The sequence below is a fragment of the Neoarius graeffei genome, chromosome 25, assembly GCF_027579695.1.
Source record: "Neoarius graeffei isolate fNeoGra1 chromosome 25, fNeoGra1.pri, whole genome shotgun sequence".
NCBI classification, from domain to species: domain Eukaryota; kingdom Metazoa; phylum Chordata; class Actinopteri; order Siluriformes; family Ariidae; genus Neoarius; species Neoarius graeffei.
In genome coordinates this window covers 10,345,560-10,364,331 of record NC_083593.1, presented here as the reverse complement: position 1 = coordinate 10,364,331, position 18,772 = coordinate 10,345,560, and the positions used below count along the sequence as shown (strand labels likewise).

General features: G+C 41.0%; 1 protein-coding gene across 1 annotated transcript; it reads right to left on the bottom strand.

The window, feature by feature from the left end:
- Positions 1 to 7,637: 7,637 nt before the first annotated feature.
- On the bottom strand, positions 7,638 to 18,067 carry wu:fb59d01 (uncharacterized protein LOC322379 homolog). The gene is made up of 7 exons (XM_060909393.1): positions 18,001 to 18,067; positions 17,858 to 17,866; positions 16,279 to 16,473; positions 13,862 to 14,026; positions 9,322 to 9,381; positions 7,837 to 7,915; positions 7,638 to 7,715 (listed from the first exon to the last, which is right to left on the bottom strand). Exons 1-7 carry the CDS (start codon positions 18,065 to 18,067, stop codon positions 7,658 to 7,660), a joined length of 633 nt encoding a protein of 210 aa, XP_060765376.1. The 3' UTR covers positions 7,638 to 7,657.
- Positions 18,068 to 18,772: the final 705 nt, after the last annotated feature.

Genomic DNA, 18,772 nt, shown 5'->3' with positions numbered 1-18,772 from the left:
ATGCAGAGGCCCTGAGTGTGAATGGTTGTCTGTGTCTATGTATCAGCCCTGTGATGACCTGGCGACTTGTCCAGGGTGTACCCCGCCTTTCACCCGTAGTCAGCTGGGATAGGCTCCAGCTTGCCTGCGACCCTGTAGAACAGGATAAAGAGGCTACAGATAATGAGATGAGACTTAGCCTACATGGTCGTACATAGACACGGTGGTGTAGTGGTTAGCACTGTCGCCTCACAGCAAGAAGGTTATGGGTTCGAACCCAGCGGCTGATGAGGGCCTTTTTGTGTGGAGTTTGCATGTTCTCCCCATGTCTGCGTGGGTTTCCTCATACAGTCCAAAGATACGCAGGTTAGGTTAACTGGTGGCTCTAAATTGACTGTGAGTGTGAATGGTGGTATGTGTCAGCCCTGCGATGAGCTGGCGACTTGTCCAGGGTGTACCCTGCCTCTCGCCCATAGTCAGCTGGACCTTTTTAACAACTTTTTAAAGAAATGTTTTGGCATATCTTCTGCAATCTTCAGTTTAATGAGGATTGTCATGTGGTATATATATTGTCATGTGGTGCAAGGCTAGTCATCTCTCATCTCATTATCTGTAGCCGCTTTATCCTGTTCTACAGGGTCGCAGGCAAGCTGGAGCCTATCCCAGCTGACTACGGGCGAAAGGCGGGATACACCCTGGACAAGTCGCCAGGTCATCACAGGGCTGACACATAGACACAGACAACCATTCACACTCACATTCACACCTACGATCAATTTAGAGTCACCAGTTAACCTAACCTGCATGTCTTTGGACTGTGGGGTAAACCAGAGCACCCGGAGGAAACCCACGCGGACACGGGGAGAACATGCAAACTCCGCACAGAAAGGCCCTCGCTGGCCACGGGGGTCAAACCCGGACCTTCTTGCTGTGAGGCGACAGCGCTAACCACTACACCACCGTGCTGCCCTAGTTTATTATTAGTTGTATTATTATTATTATTATTATTATTATGAACTGTCGTACATTAGGTTAATAACATATTTTAACCCTTTCACCACTGTGTAACTTCATATACAGACTGCTATATACATTATATAACTTACTGTATATAACATAAGAAATACCATTAACACTAAGTAACTTTGTGATAAATTCAATATAAACCAGTACACAATTTTAAAAGAAAATATCATGAGCTAGAATGTGTGCCATAGTGACATATTTGTTACCGTTGGAAACAAGAGGAATTCTGCTTTGAAAATATGTAACACTTATAACAATAAACTGAACACAGTTTAAATTTGCGTTTTATCCACTTATATTTACTGAAAGAAAGATGCGTAACCCTAATTAACACAAAATAATATTGTGTTTATCTAAATTGCGTTGTAGGAAATCCCAGGGAATCTAACTTCTCAACCAATCAGCATAGACAATACAGAAGTTTCCCTCCTACCATGAGACGAGAATAGCGGCCTGCAGTGGTGAAAGTGTTAAGCTGAAGGCTCAAACAAACTTTCGTTTTTGATGCGTCAAACTACAACTTTTATAATTTCTTGTCACAAGTGACAAAAGTCCCCACCTAAAGAATATAAAATTGCAGTAGTAGCCTAGGCACAGGTTATAGTTGTATATGTATTTAGTTATATAGTTATAGTTATATGGTTAGCTTGCTGGATGAATCTTTTGAGAGTTCTACCTACGTTCTCCAATGTCGACTTACCTTCACTTTGGACTGCCCAGTTAAACTGTAAATTAAGGTGATGCTTAAGGTGACTGGATGCTGTTGGCTTATAATATTCTGTTGAGCAAAGTCAAGTCAAAGTCCCTTCCATGCCAGGATCTGGTCTTCCAAGGCAGTCTCCTATCCAGGTACTAACCAGTTCTTTTGAGGCGCATGGGTGAGGCACTGATCTCCATTTCCATAGCCCTCGGCCTCTTGCCTATACAGCTAGGGTTTAACAGTTTATTTATTCAGTGCAGAAAATAAAAATCTCAATGCACGTACATAACACAGGGAATGAAGTAAAAATTATAAAATAACAAATATAATAAAATTAAAAACATATGTATAAATATACAATTTAAAATGCTTGTTTAAAATAGTATGATTTAAGATGTTTCTTAAAAGAGTCCAGATCATAGAATTTAATGTCAATGCGGAGGGAGTTCCATACTTGTAGAGCTGCATGAGTAAAGGCTCGGGTCCCAACCTGACTCCTACACCCAGGGACCTTGAGGTTGCCCTGGCTGCTGGATCTTAGTGTTCGTTGTGGAGTGTAGATCTCAATAAGGTCTTTAAGGTAATTCGGTGCCAGCCCATTCAAACACTTGTATGTCAATAATGCGATCTTAAGTAAGATATGATACGAAACTGGCAGCCAATGGAGATCCTTCAAAAGTGGTGTCACGTGATCATACTTCTGGGCACCACACACAACTCTGGCTGCACAATTCTGCAGCTTTTGTAGTTTGTTGATCACACACTTTGGGGCCCCATACAACAGGGCATTGCAGTAATCTATGTTAGAAGTCACAAACGCATGGACAATTTTCTCTGTGGCTGGTTTGTCCAAATATTTCCGTATTTGCCTGATTCGCTTAAGTTGATAATGACCTTTCTGACATATATAGTTCACATGATGAGTCATTTTGAGCTGCTGGTCAAAGACCACACCGAGGTTTTTTAGTGACTGCACAGACTTGATGTAAGAGTTTCCAACTACAAGGTCTTGAATTGTCGCTTTCGCAAGCCGTTGTGGAGTTCCAAGTATCATGAACTCAGTTTTCATGTCATTTATCTTCAACCGATGGGATAACATGCATGCCCTGACTTCGGAGATACAGGCACGAAGGTTGTCAACAGCACCGGTCTCAGATAAGTGATCTCCAGGCTTGTATGACAGATACAGCTGATGGTCATCTGCGTATCCGCCGACCTGGACCACAGGCAGGTGCTTCTCGATGATGTCGTACAAGGAGCACAGGTATCCCAGGAAAACCACCGGACCAGCACAGCTTCCCTGGGGGACGCCATACTTCAGCTTGTGATGGTCAGAGATCGCATTGTTAATGATGACACGCTGGTCCCTATCTTGAAAGTAGGACTGGAACCAGGAAAGTACGTTTCCTGAGATGTGAAACTGGCTCCGAAATATACTAGTGAGTATGTCCAAGCTGACCGTGTCGAAGGCGGCCGACAGGTCCAATAGGACCAGTAGCGTCACCTTCTGAGAGTCCGTGTTGTTGATAATATCAGAACGAATTTTTACCAACAATGTCTCCGTACTATGGTACTCCTTGTATGCAGAGTTCATGCTGGAGAATCTGTGTATGTTACAGTGGGGGGCTAGTCTTCTGGTAACCACAAGAGTTTGACTTCCCTACTCACATCTGTATTGCAGCATGCCTTGCCAGATGGCCACAGGTACCATTTTTATGATGGTCTTTGGTATGACCCAACCGTGAGTAGACCTCGTGACCTCCCGGTCAAGAGGCGGACACGCTAACCACTAGGCCAACTCCTGGTCTCTGTTGAGCAAAAGGGGCAATGAAATTTGTCACAGCATGTACGACGTTGGTCATATATTGGCATTGATATCCTTTGCTGAATGGTAATGCTGTATGCATAGCGGCACATACAACCATCATATGGTAGGTTCACATGATGCCCTGCTGTGCATGCTTTCAGTGCCAGTGAGATGAAACTGTTGTTGTGAAACTGAGGTTCTTTCCTTTGCTGTCAGACCCTTCTCGTTCGTCCAGAGTAGTTGGAAAAGGGAGACACTTCTTCTTCTTCTTCTTTTGCTCATACTTTGTGTGGGAAACAAGATCACCATGGTGCGCATGCATTTTTGATGTACAGAAATTATCCTCTCCATATCTCTCTCCCAATCTTTGCAAATATACAGTATCGTAGAGTAGAAATGGTTCCGTATATCACAGAAACACTGTCTGCACTGGCACTTTGCCTTTGCTTGTGGAACTTCACGTTAAATTTAGATTCTAATTCATTCTGATTATTTGCTATGAAACAAGGCCAAGGTGACCCCTGAGTGCTTTTAATCTAGTTCAATCTGGCAACTGTACTGCCCACTGCTCCTCCCCCGAACATGGGGCAGCATGAATCCTACCCAGTTCTGTAAAATGCAGTTTCCATTTTTGACCACTAGGTGCAATAATAACTTTATGCACCTGAATGGGGCTGTGAGATTGTTCAACATCAAGAATTTGTATGTTTGTACTTGTATCTGGTGTTTGTCACTCAAAAGATGTAATTAGTATTTCAACAGAATTTATGTGTCAAGTTGCTAGGCTGGGCGGCACGGTGGTGTAGTGGTTAGCACTGTCGCCTCACAGCAAGAAGGTCCGGGTTTGAGCCCCATGGCTGGCGAGGGCCTTTCTGTGTGGAGTTTGCATGTTCTCCCCGTGTCCACGTGGGTTTCCTCTGGGTGCTCCGGTTTCCCCCACAGTCCAAAGACATGCAGGTTAGGCTAATTGGTGGCTCTAAATTGACCGTAGGTGTGAGTGTGAATGGTTGTCTATGTGTCAGCCCTGTGATGACCTGGCGACTTGTCCAGGGTGTACCCCGCCTTTCGCCTGTAGTCAGCTGGGATAGGCTCCAGCTTGCCTGCGACCCTGTAGAACAGGATAAAGCGGCTACAGATAATGGATGAATAGATATTGCCTTCTTTACCAACATACAAAGATTTTTCTGGAACATTTTAATCTTGGTTGTAAAAGTAAATCTAAAATGGTTTTACTGACGCAATAATGCAGAAGTCATTAAATAATCATTTAAGATAAAATTGGTATTAAGAAATCAGGGTGCCAAGACTTTTGCACAGCACTGTATGGTCTCACATCCTTGAAACAGATGACAATACTAAAACCTATCATTATCAGATGAGCTAGCCAATGGCTTCTGACTTCAATTGGAGTCCTTTTCTCTTAACGCTGCGAATCTTGTGTTGGATACCCAAAGAATTGTGATTCCAGGTATCTCTGATATGAATTCCAAAATGACTCTGATGCTCATAAGCTCACAATCGCACTTTTTGACTTTACAGTATACAGTTATAGAAGAGAAATTATTTATAAATCACATTATCAGGCGTCACCCGGATGAGGATGGGCTTCCTTTTGAATCTGGTTCCTGTCAAAGTTTCTTCCTCATGTTGTCTCAGGGAGTTTTTCCTTGCCACCATCGCCTCAGGCTTGTTCGTTAGGGATGGATTTATACATTTGAAATTTATATCCGGGATTGAATTGAATTGGATTAATAGCTGGATATTTGTGAATATATACTTTTTCAAACCTAACCTTTAATATAGCCTCTAACGATTATTAATTATAACTGTAAAATCAATCATTTTTTCTGGGATATACTGTATTCTGCATTCATGCTTTGAATCGATGACATCTTCAATATAGACTGCGCTGGTCACATTCGGGGTTCCTAATAATGGTGATGTATTTTGAGTATTATATTAACAGAATGCTGACAGATTTGAACTCAACAATAGTACAAAATGTTGAATTCTGTCAAAGCCCTGAGGCTGAGAGATACTGTACAGTAGTGTACTACATAATAGTACTACATAATAGGAAATACAGATTTCGTATTAAAAACAGTTCTCAGTAAATATACTGTATATACAACCCCAATTCCAAAAAAGTTGGGACGTTGTGTAAGCTGTAAATAAAAACAGAATGCGATAATTTGCAAATCATGGAAATCCTTTATTTCACTGAAAATAGTACAAAGACAACATATCAGATGTTGGAACTGAGAAATGTTATTGTTTTTTGAAAAATATATGCTCATTTTGAATTTAATACCAGTAACACATTTCAAAAAAATTGGGACAGGGGCATGTTTACCACTGTGTTGCATCACCTCTACTTTTAACAACACTCTGTAAACATTTGGGAACTAAGGAGACCAACTGCTGTAGTTTTGAAAGACAAATGTCCCATTCTTGCCTAATATACAGTTTCAGTTGCTCAGGTTTGGGGTCTCCTTTGTCGTATTTTGCACTTCATATTGTGCCTAATGTTTTAAATGGGAGACAAATCTGGACTGCAGGCAGGCCAGTTTAGCACCTGGACTCTTTTACTACGGAGCCATGCAGTTTTAATGTGTGCAGAAAACAGTTTGGCATTGTCTTGCTGAAAGAAGGAAGGCCTTCCCCGAAAAAGATTTTGTCTGAATGGCAGCATATTGCTTTGAAACATGTATATATCATTCAGCATTAATGAAAACTTCCCAGATGTACAAGCTACCCATGTCATGTGCACTAATGCACCTTCATACTATCACAGATGCTGGCTTTTGAACTGTGCACTGATAACAAGCCGGATGGTCCCTCTCCTCTTTAGCCTGGAGGACATGATGTCTAGGATTTCTAAAAATAATTTCTAATTTTGATTCGTCAGACCTCGGGACAATTTTCCACTTCGCCTCAGTCCATCATAAAAGAGTTCGGGCCCAGAGAAGGTGGCGGTGTTTCTGGATATTGTGTATATATGGTTTTAACTTGCATTTGTGGATGCAGTAATGAACTGTTTTCACAGATGATGGTTTTCTGAAGTGTTCCTGAGCCCATACAGTGATTTCCACTACAGACACGTGTCTGCTTTTAATGCAGTGTCTCCTGAGGGCCTGAAGATCACAGGCATCCGATGTCAGTTTTCAGCCTTGTTTCTTGCATACAGAGATTTCTCCAGATTCTCTCAACCTTTCAATGATATTATGTACCATAGATGATGTGATCCCCAAATTCTTTGCAATTTTACATTGAGGAACGTTATTCTTAAATTGTTGCACTGTTTGCCCATGCAGTCTTTCACAGAGTGGTGAACCCCTCCCCATCTTAATTCTGAGAGACTGAGTCTCTCTGAGATGCTCTTTTTATACCCAATCATGTTACTGACCTGTTGCCAGTTAACCAGATTAGGTTTTTTTTTAGCATTACACAATTTTGTCAGTCTTTTGTTGCCCCGTCCCAACTTTTTTGAAATATGTTGCTGACATCAAATTCAAAATGAGCACATATTTTTCAAGAAACAACAACATTTCTCAGTTTCAACATTTGATATATTGTCTTTATACTATTTTCAATGAAATGTAGGTTTTCCATGTCTTTCAAACCGTCACATTCTGTTATTATTTATGTTTTACACAGTGTCCCAACCTTTTTGGAATTGGGGTTGTATTTGGAATGCACAGGAGGTCAAATAAAATAGTAATAAAGCAGTTATGTACTCATACTTTTATTTTAGGTAAAACCCACGCTCATCAGAAAGATCATACAAAACTCCATCACTGAACAATACAACATATATAAGTGTTGGAGCAGTTAAATTGATCTTACATTTCCAATGCTAAAAGACAAATTAGAGTAAATTACCAATCGAATGCTATGCTGTTTTTCCATACGAACATTTTACCTCGTATGTTGAACACGAAGGCAGCTTTCTATTACAGTTGTCTATTTATATGGTTGGGTTTTTTTTTGTTTATGTATTCCTGAACTCTAAGCATAAATCGCATAATGAACAAGTAAGAGTATTATTTCTCATAATGCACCCAGTTGGATAATAAAAAGTTCATACAAAAGAACGCATACACACAAACACAAAGCCCTGGCCTTCTGTTTAACTAGCGGTCTGTTTATCTCATCTCAATATCAGTTGTGGGCACTTTCTTCATGTCTGCATGTTTTGCTTTCCTGTTGATAAAATGAAAAAAGAGAGACCCTTTTAGAATTCGTTTATAATAAGAAGTCACATGTGCGAAGCAACGCAGATGACCGTTTTGCAACAGCAATTATTGTTCATGATGAAACTCACCTTCGGAGTACAAATAGCGCAATAGTAGCACTGACTGCCACTGCAAACACAACACCACCCAGAATGCCTACAATCAAACCTGGCAAACATAAACACACATTTTATATTTGATATACTTTAAAACACACTCCATCAGTGAACAATACAACACTTATTACGAAACATCTGTACATTTTAATGTCTATATGGGACGTGTCACCACAAAAAGTGTCCAGTTGGTCAAAGAATGAAAAGGTTTATTGGATATTCTACATCTACACGAAATTATCTTTCCAATCTTCAAATTAATGATCATTAAATTTGGTGCAGCCAACCCAGAGGAATTAGCAGAAATGTTTAAAGTATTATCATCTTAACAGAAAATCAAGTTTGGAGAAAATCAGCTGTAAACTGAAATTAATGCATATCGCATGTTTAATTGGCCTACAAAGTCATATTTATAGGTTGTTTTACAGTATAACATTTTAATGATGGCTGCATTATAGATTAAGGAATGTATTTATGGCAAAATTAGAAAAACAATATGTGGTTCACGCCACAGGTGCATACGTATCTAGAAAGAAAGAAAGAAAGAAAGAAAGAAAGCACAACTTTATTCATCACACACTTGTGAAATTTCCTCTCTGCTTTAACCCATCTGAAGCAGTGAACACACACATGCACAATGAGCACACATACATACCCAGAGCAGTGGGCAGCCATGCTAACAGCGCCCGGGGAGCAGTTGGGAGTTCGGTGCCTCGCTCAAGGGCACCTCAGCCCAAGGCCGTCCCATATTAACCTAACCTGCATGTCTTTGAACTGTGGGGGAAACCGGAGCACCCGGAGGAAACCCACACGGACACAGGGAGAACATGCAAACTCCGCACAGAAAGGCCCTCGCCGGCTGCTGGGTTCGAACCCAGAACCTTCTTGCTGTGAGGCGACCGTGCTAACCACTACACCACTGTGCCGCCCACTACAACAGAAAAGCATCCCCCATGTGGTTATGAGTTTAAATCCAAAAAGTGCCATAGCCATCGAAGGTCAGGGGTCTCTGAAGGGATGGCAGACTTCCTCTGTCCCCTGTCAATCACAGCAGAACTAGCCAAGCACGGGCATCTGTATGCTCATGTATGTGGAAGAGGGTAGATAGCCCTTGCACAGCCCTGTGATGCTGCAGGAGCAGCAGTTTGATCTGGCTGGCTGGCTTCACATGTTTGTAATAGCCTTCATTATCCCTGGTTGGAGGCTGTTGTATAATTGAGGAGAGCGGGCTAGGGGGTGGTAACTGGCAAATAACCAAACCAAAAAATTATTTAAAAAAAAAAAGTCAGACAAAAAAAAATCCTTCCATGAATGTTTCCAGTTTCTCTAGAGGTTCGTTTACTGCACAAACCACACCAAGAATGGATACAGATTAGCAGAAATACCTCATGATCTAATGACAATTATTAGTCATTTTTCATGAGTGATGATTATTATTAAGCTGATTTGTGCACTCACCCACATCCACTGTTTGCTCATCAGGGTTAGGAGCTTGTCCTAACATCCTTCCAGACCTTGCTGTAAAATACAAAAGAGGTTTTTTTTATAAGTTGGCCACATCCAAAATCTATTACTGTATGTCTACTACATAGTGTGAAAACTGAAGTTACAACAGGAGTATGTTTTGGGTGTAGCTTTGCTTGCAGTGCCCTCTAGTGTACATGACTGGAGTAAGCTACAGTTTGTATAATGCATTCAAATAAACTTCATCTACAGGAAATATTACATAATGAAAACATTTATTACTTCTGCCAACTTTGTTGGAGGAGATTATGTTTTTGCCTCTGTTTATTTGTTTGTCTGTTTTTGTTTGTCTGTTCCTCACGTAACTCAAAAAGTACTGAACAGACCTTGGTGAAATTTGGAGAAAAGGTGGGCCATGGGCCAACGAACACCTGATTTAGATTTTGATGCAAATCCAGATTTGTATGTGGATCCAGGATTTTTATTTTGTATTTTCCCAAGATAACTCAAAAAGTAGTGAATGGATTTTGATTGAACTTTGAAGAAAGGTGAGTCATGGGACAAGGAACAATTGAGTAGATTTTGACGCAAATCTGGATGTGTATGCAGATCCAGGATCCAGATATGTATGTGGATTCAAGTTTTTTTTTGTTGTTTTTTGTCTTTTCCCAACATAACTCAAAAAGTAGTGAACAGACCTTGGTGAAATTTGGAGGAAAGGTGGGCCATGGGCCAAGGAACAATTGATTAGACTTTGATACAAATCTGGATATGTACAGGTACATGGATCCAGGATCCAGATACACTACCGTTCAAAAGTTTGGGGTCACCCAGACAATTTTGTGTTTTCCATGAAAAGTCACACTTTTATTTACCACCATAAGTCGTAAAATGAATAGAAAATATAGTCAAGACATTTTTCTGGCCATTTTGAGCATTTAATCGACCCCACAAATGTGATGCTCCAGAAACTCAATCTGCTCAAAGGAAGGTCAGTTTTATAGCTTCTCTAAAGAGCTCAACTGTTTTCAGCTGTGCTAACATGATTGTACAAGGGTTTTCTAATCATCCATTAGCCTTCTGAGGCAATGAGCAAACACATTGTACCATTAGAACACTGGAGTGAGAGTTGCTGGAAATGGGCCTCTATACACCTATGGAGATATTGCACCAAAAACCAGACATTTGCAGCTAGAATAGTCATTTACCACATTAGCAATGTATAGAGTGGATTTCTGATTAGTTTAAAGTGATCTTCATTGAAAAGAACAGTGCTTTTCTTTCAAAAATAAGGACATTTCAAAGTGACCCCTAACTTTTGAACGGTAGTGTATGTATGCGGATCCAGGATCCAAATATGTATACAAATCCAGGATTTTTTTTGTCTTTTCTCAAAATAACTCAAAAAGTACTGAACAGATTTTGATGAAATTTGGAAGAAAGGTGAGCTATGGGCCAGCAAACAATTGATTAGATTTTGATGCAAATCTGGATATGTATATGGATCCAGGATCCAGATTTGTATGCAGATCCAAGATTTTTTTTTCTGTTCCCAGCGTAACTCAAAAAGTAGTGAACGGATTTTGATTGAATTTTGAGGAAAGGTGAGTCATGGGACAAGGAACAATTGATTAGATTTTGATACAAATCCAGGTGTGTATGCAGATCCAGGATCCAGATATGTATGCAGATCCAAGTTGTTTTTTGTTTGTTTGTTTGTTTGTTTTGTCTTTTCCCAACATAACTCACAAACTAGTGAACAGACCTTGGTGAAATTTGGAGAAAAGGTGGGCCATGGGCCAAGGAACAATTGATTAGATTTTGATGCAAATCTGGATATGTATCTGGATCCAGGATCCAGATATATACGTGGATCCAGGAATTTTTGTGGATATTCTAATATGTGGCTTGGCAGAGGTATGCACTCTACCGAGGGCCCTTCTATTCTGTGTTTGTATTAGCAAAATTGACTGAATATGAAAAAAAAAACATAATGAAGGCTGCTGGGATTCACTGTAAAAAGAAGAAGCAAGTGTTGTAGTCAAAATCTCCAGAAGAACTGTGGCTGGTTCCGTAAGACGCTCAGTAAAACTTACAAACTACAGTCTATAATTTCTCATCCAAAAAAAAGAATATTTTTACTGATACGTTTACTGATTATTATTTCACTTTGAAGACTCTCCAGAGAAAGACAGAAAGCTGTGTTGGAATATCATTGTTTTATCAAGAAAATCAACCATGTACTGTTATAAAAAAAATTGTATGCCATTTTTCCAGTAGAAAAATCTAACATAACTCCAACAATAACTAATGTTCCTTGTAATATCCTTCTAATTAGGTACTGGAAAGAAAAAGTCATGAATCATCAAGAAGTTGCGAGTTTTGGTTTTGAATATGGCGCAAAACCCATTTTGATTTCGAGAAAAATGACTTTAAAAGTACACGGTGTTGTTTAATGTGTTTCCAGTCCAGTCTTAGCTAGTAGTGTTTGTAAAAGAAATGGACATTTATATCACAATGACACATAAACTGATACACATATACATGGTATAATAAAATAAGATTTTCAAGGACCAAGGATATGATGTCACTGGGCAAAGTGGGCGGAGTTCAGGGGCGATTTCTCAGAGACAACAAGGGAAGCCGAGCTTCCCCTAAAATTCTCTCCCCAAACTGCGGCGTCTACGACGTTGAATTCTCATTAAAACAATAACTTGCATAACATAATATATGCCCAAGATTGTATTTATGTTCATAACTATCCTGTAACTTATTTGAGTGATGTCTGACGAATTTGCAGTTCGCTACGAGAATCACCTTTGCTGCCAGGCTGTAACCTTTCTTATTTCAATGGGCTCTATGGACTGGCAGCAGTGTTGCCAGATTGGGGGGTTTTAAGTGCATTTTGGCGGGTTTTGAACATATTTTGGGATGGAAAACGTCAGCAGTATCTGGCAACACTGACTGGCAGCCGGATGTCCGTTGCAGTCTACGAGACGGCTCTGAACAGCCAATTTCGGCTAGTTGTTATTGGTTAAAATCAACAAAATCGTCACTTCCAGGGAAGCCGGGCTTCTCTGGGACTAAACGAGACAGTGGGAGGGACAAGAAGCCGGGCTGATAAAGGATTATTGGAGGTAGTGTTTGAAAGACATGAGGAGGGTGGTACTTCAGCGAGGAACACGGAAGTATGATCAGTCAGTCCCTAGCGGATGTCGAGAAAGTGCAGTCGTGTGCCAAAGTGCTGTCCGACTTTCTTTTCATATAAACGTTTCTTCTCATTGATGTCTCTGTACATTACTCTGTAAATAAATGTAAATATTACTCGTTATGCTCCGTTAACTTTCATCCATTCTATCAGTTTGATCATTCGTGAATTCACTCGTTTATTTCATTTGTAGTTCAATCTGGATGTAGGCTAGCTTGAGCCTTATTGGGATCTGCAGTGCTAGCTGCTAACAGAAATTGGTGAAGTCTCTGGACAGCACAACCAGCTGGTATGACAGGGTCACAGACCATTTTCTGGAAAAGGAGCGGAGGGCAGAATTTGTGTATAAATAGTGTTCATGTTCATGAATCTGAAGTGTGCATATTGTTCAGTAATGTTAAGAGAATGGTGGGCTCTGTGTTATAGGTTATACCTGGGTATAATATTCAAGGTTCTGTGTGTTGCATAGCCTACCTGGTTATGAATTTCCAGACTGTGTTGCAGAAGATGTTCAAGAATGTGTTGCACAGCTGGGTGTTGTGTTAAAGACTCTGTGTTGCATATCAGCGTATGATGTTCGTTGAATAGCCAGTGATTTTTGGATGTTTGATATCTTTGATTAAGGATATGAGGCACTAGCCTGGCAAGCCAGACTATAACATGAAATGTACAAGCAAAAATACTTTCTGCCACTAGGTAGGGTTGTCGAGTTCACTATGCTAATGGGGCACACCTTTCTATGCTTTGATATCCGGCCTACAGGTTTTACGATGAATGCGTAAAATGGGCTTCCCCTGTTTTAAAAACCAGCAGCCGCCACTGGCGGAGTTTAATGGTTTCTTTCAAACTTCTTATTCTAAGTTTGACATAACGTTACGACATTATGTCCTGAGTGTAAAATCCAGTGAAATAAACATTATTCTGTTGACTTTTGATATTTGTTTTAAGAGCAGACTTGGTTTCGATGTAACAGATGGAAATACAGACCATTCGCAATCGTGTTTTGTCGAAAAATTTTTCAAATACTGTATCACTTCTATTTTGCGCAAAAGCACACTGGGAACTTGGCTAGTGAAGTCGCTGGGTTTCTATCCTCTCTATATTTTTCGAAATATTTAAAACTTGAGTCCACTAGCATGTTAGCACACATGGCGTGTATATGGGAAGTTTCTAGAAGCAAAAGTGAACAAACATAGAGCTTGTGCTTAATGTTTAACTTCAGAGTAGTCCTCTGGAAGTCATAAAAAGGTTATTATGGCTTAAGCATGTCAGACAATATGGGTACAGAATAATGAGTAAAGGAAAAGAGAAGAGAAGAAAACTGACCTTGACACATGCTCTCACAAGCTTCTTTAGTCTCAAAACGGTTGCCATTTCCCTGACAGCCTCCATAAAGAAACAGTCGGCAGACATTCTGCTCAGTGTCATAGTAATACATGACAAGTCGGGCGTAACAACTGCCTCGGTCCCTCTTTAAAGTGCACACTGCATCTGAGTGAATATAATATCCAAAGCAAAGCATCAAAATCTGATTATCTACTCTAATACAATTGGATAAATGTTCAGTTTGATAAGTACGGAATAAACCATGACAGGGTGTGCTGTAAATAATCAATGAAAAGATGGTATGATAACATGTCCCGGAATGTTTTATTCCTCTTATACCCGGAGTGCCCTTGGGGGGAAAAGCTAGGACAATTCTAAGGGCCCAGCATTGACAGAGGGCCCTCAGAGAGCAATATTAACATTATTACCATCCATCCAACCATCCATTATCTGTAGCCGCTTATCCTGTACAGGGTCGCAGGCAAGCTGGAGCCTATCCCAGCTGACTACGGGCGAAAGGCGGGGTACACCCTGGACAAGTCGCCAGGTCATCACAGGGCTGACACATAGACAACCATTCACACTCACACCTACGGTCAATTTAGAGTCACCAGTTAACCTAACCTGCATGTCTTTGGACTGTGGGGGAAACCGGAGCACCCAGAGGAAACCCACGCGGACACGGCGAGAACATGCAAACTCTGCACAGAAAGGCCCTCGTTAGCCGCTGGGCTCAAACCCAGGACCTTCTTGCTCTGAGGCGACAGCGCTAACCACTACACCACCGTACCACCATTATTACCATGTGTAAGTTAAATTAATAAAAAAAGTAATAATTTTTTCTCTTAAAACGAGCAAATACAACAACCTTCTGATTTGGGTTTCCATTTTCTGCAAAAAGCAAAGGGGAGTCCCATATACGATTCGTACATTGGGGGAGTGCCTGTTAGAGAGCGCACTTGTCCTGGGCCATCGGCATAGTGAGGTAGGGTGGCCAGTTCCTTTCCTCGCCGCCTTTAACTTCCCCAGTGTTTCCACCAGGTCCCCATTCACTGCTGGGTGGACAGGGAGCGAGCCCCAGATCCCTGTCAAGCCGAGGCTCGAACCAGGGACCGTTCGCTTAGCGGTCAAGCGCTCTAACCACTTGGCCACCTGCACTCCCCATTTTCTGCAAAATTATTGGAATAGATAGTCTTTATATTTCACCCCTCTCCCTATTCATTATACGGTACAGTCTTGCGTAGGCAGAGCCAGAGCGTGACACCACGTTAGGTTTGTTGCTTTCCAATCCAGCACTAACGTCAGCTGCGTACGGTAGAAGCAGAATTGATGGTGAACCGTCAGTAGATTGACACCATCATGAAGAACTCAGGTTACCAGACACGTAAAAGGAGGGCAATATTATATTCTTTCATAGGGACCAAAATTTCTAGCGGCGCCCCGGGTTATACCACAGCAACTTGCCAACAATTCCATTTTTTTACACTTATAAACGAACGACTTATCATTGTTTAAAATCCGTTTATTGTTACATTTAATGTTGTAGAACATCTAAGAGACAGGTTCTTGTTTTCACATCAGCTACATTATAAAAGAATGGCTCCTTTTCCAGCATCTCTTTCTCTCTTGCTTGTTCACAAGACAGAAACACATCACATTACAGAAAAACTAGAATGCGTAAAGTTCTCTTTCCTATGGAATGTTACATTGGAGACTCCTTCCACAAAATAAATATTACATAAACATCTCCTTGTGGGGGGCGGCACGGTGGTGTAGTGGTTAGCGCTGTCGCCTCACAGCAAGAAGGTCTGGGTTCGAGCCCCGTGGCCGGCGAGGGCCTTTCTGTGCGGAGTTTGCATGTTCTCCCCGTGTCCGCGTGGGTTTCCTCCGGGTGCTCCGGTTTCCCCCACAGTCCAAAGACATGCAGGTTAGGTTAACTGGTGACTCTAAATTGACCGTAGGTGTGAATGTGAGTGTGAATGGTTGTCTGTGTCTATGTGTCAGCCCTGTGATGACCTGGCGACTTGTCCAGGGTGTACCCCGCCTTTCGCCCGTAGTCAGCTGGGATAGGCTCCAGCTTGCCTGCGACCCTGTAGAACAGGATAAAGCGGCTAGAGATAATGAGATGAGATGAGACATCTCCTTGTACAGAAAGCTTCACCGTACCGACGATTTCTTAAACAACAACACACTTTGAACTTGTTTATTATTTTAACATTAGGCTATGTAGCTACAAGTCTCTTTGAATGAGCTGTTACTATAGCAACGATAACGTAACACAAGCGCATTAAGAGAAACCCATGATTTGCCTTGGAGCCAAAACTACAGAAATTGAATCAGCACCTTCTGACCAATCAGAATCAAGAATTCAACACCACTTAAAAGATTTTCAAAACGAGGATTTTTTTTTTTTTTACCTCCTTCTGGATAGAGCTCATGATACTTTAATGAACAATTTCCCAGGCATTGCTGTTCGGTGGTGAACCGGTTGCCATTGCCTCCCTCTCCTTTGTAGAAGAAAGGGTTGCAAAAATCGACGTCCTCCATGTAGTAGAACTGCAATATCTTTTCTGATCCAGTCCCTTCATCCATCATTTCAGTGCAACCTGAATCTGCACAATAATGGGGAAAAAAAATAATGTTCTGTAAAATATTACCACCATGACACATTAGGTTTGTTTATCTATATGTTTAGCAGTTATTCCACGAAATCGAGTCGTGCATGAGCTGATAGCGTCGAGTCGGCTATAATCCATGTACGACGAGATTGAGTGGAATAACTGTTTTATTCTATCCACATTCACTGGATTTTGAGAAACAGAGCATTTTTATTTTTATTTTTTGCAAATCCGATAAATTTCCGCTTAGAATGTAAACAAACCGGCGAAATGACAGGAGCAATGTGTGAAAAATGCGATAATGATAATTCTTGAAAAAGAAAAAAAGATACGCTCTTACCATCAAATACTTTCATTCCATATTTTGTTGCTTTTTTGTATTTTTGGGGGTTTTGTTTTCGAGTAGAGTTTTTATTTTGTCCTCGGTTGGTTCAGCAACACGCGCCACCATTTTGTTTTTCTCTACTCACGGTATATGAGCTGGTAGTAAAGTAGACAATCAGAGCATGTGACTGCTCATATTCAGTGAATGTGGATATATAAAAGTCACTTCATGTCTTAAAGTAACGATGGACGTCGTTTGTCTTTACTGAGTCGAGCGGTTCTTGACATAATATGGATTACTACAGTTGACAAATAGGGTATTTTTATTATTTGCTTTTTGATCTCAAACACAGGCGGCACGGTGGTGTAGTGGTTAGCGCTGTCGCCTCACAGCAAGAAGGTCCGGGTTCGAGCCCCGTGGCCGGCGAGGGCCTTTCTGTGCAGAGTTTGCATGTTCTCCCCGTGTCTGCGTGGGTTTCCTCCGGGTGCTCCGGTTTCCCCCACAGTCCAAAGACATGCAGGTTAGGTTAACTGGTGACTCTAAATTGACCGTAGGTGTGAATGTGAGTGTGAATGGTTGTCTGTGTCTATGTGTCAGCCCTGTGATGACCTGGCGACTTGTCCAGGGTGTACCCCGCCTTTAACCCGTAGTCAGATGGGATAGGCTCCAGCTTGCCTGCGACCCTGTAGAACAGGATAAAGCGACTAGAGATAATGAGATGAGATGAGATGAGATCTCAAACGCATTAAGAAGACAAGAAACTCGTCCACTAATTAACTTTTGACGAGGCACCTGTTAATTGAAAAGTATTCCAAGTGACTACTTCATGAAGCTGGTTAAGATAACAATAGTGTGCAAAGCGCCATCAAGGTAAACGCTGGCTACTTTGAAGAATCTAAAATATGAAACATATTGGGTGGTTTTAAACAAAATTTTTTTACTACATAATTCCCTACATTATTTCATGTTTTTGATGTCTTCAGTATTGCTCTATGTAGAAAATAGAAATATCAAAATACAGAAAAACCTATGAATGAGTAGGGGTGTACAAACTTTTGACTGCTACTGTACATATACAGGAACTGTATTTCTTCATAAGAATTTAGCAACTCGTAGAAGTTTTTCTTTCGGCACGTGAATGAGAGATAATCAAGGAAACAGGAACACAATGAAGTTGTTGAAACAGTTGAACTCACTTGATTCCTGTGCGCTTGCACACATGATCCCCATCAAGAAAAACGTCAAAGAAAGTTGAGAAACCATTTTGCATCCAAGAGTCGAGCAGTTCGTTCCTCTTTGTGCACCAGTGATTACTGCTATATCCTGAATTTCCAAACTTCTGTTCAAATGACGGCCTTTAGACTCCTTTATCAGTGCTACAAGTTTTATGGCCTGGGTGTGTGTGTGTCTCTCATCGAGAGCAATCGCACAGTTTCAGTCATAAAATAAGAAACTGGCCGTCATATAAACGCCCGTTCACTGCTCTTCAGGTTACAGCAGAAACTCTAACCCTGTATCTCTGATTCTGCTTTTTCTAGTATTAGAAACCTTAAGATTTGGATTTGCGAATTCAACTGTGGCCATTTTACAAGTGTAATGTATTCCAGCTGGACGTTTTCATTCACGTTGTGATTATTTCTTGGCAAAAGTGACACAACTGTCGTAATGAGTAAGACCGGCTTCATTTCTGAGCCTCAATTCTCCATCGCTACAATCATAAAAGTCAGACACAGCCATAATTACTCAACAGAAACTGAAGCGAGATGAATAATATGATTTATCAACCCAGGAAGTGTCATTTGGTAATGTTCCTGAACGATGTTGCTCATATGGCAGCAAAGCAAGGCAAGTACAGGTCAAGAACTTCAGTTAATGTTCACATCGATCAGAATGGGAGGCAAAAAAAAAAGTGATCTCAGTGAACTTGGCCATGTTGGTGCCAGATGGGCTGGTGTGAGTCTCATCTCA

Bases quoted from the DNA above. Each gene is read 5' to 3' on its own strand.
- wu:fb59d01 (XM_060909393.1), bottom strand. From the start codon at position 18,067: ATGGTTTCTCAACTTTCTTTGACGTTTTTCTTGATGGGGATCATGTGT. The intron at 9,382-13,861 runs GTCAGTTTTCTT...TGTATTTTACAG, and splicing joins TTGTGAGAGCATGTGTCAAG to CAAGGTCTGGAAGGATGTTA. The intron at 7,716-7,836 runs GTGAGTTTCATC...TTTTATCAACAG, and splicing joins GCGCTATTTGTACTCCGAAG to GAAAGCAAAACATGCAGACA.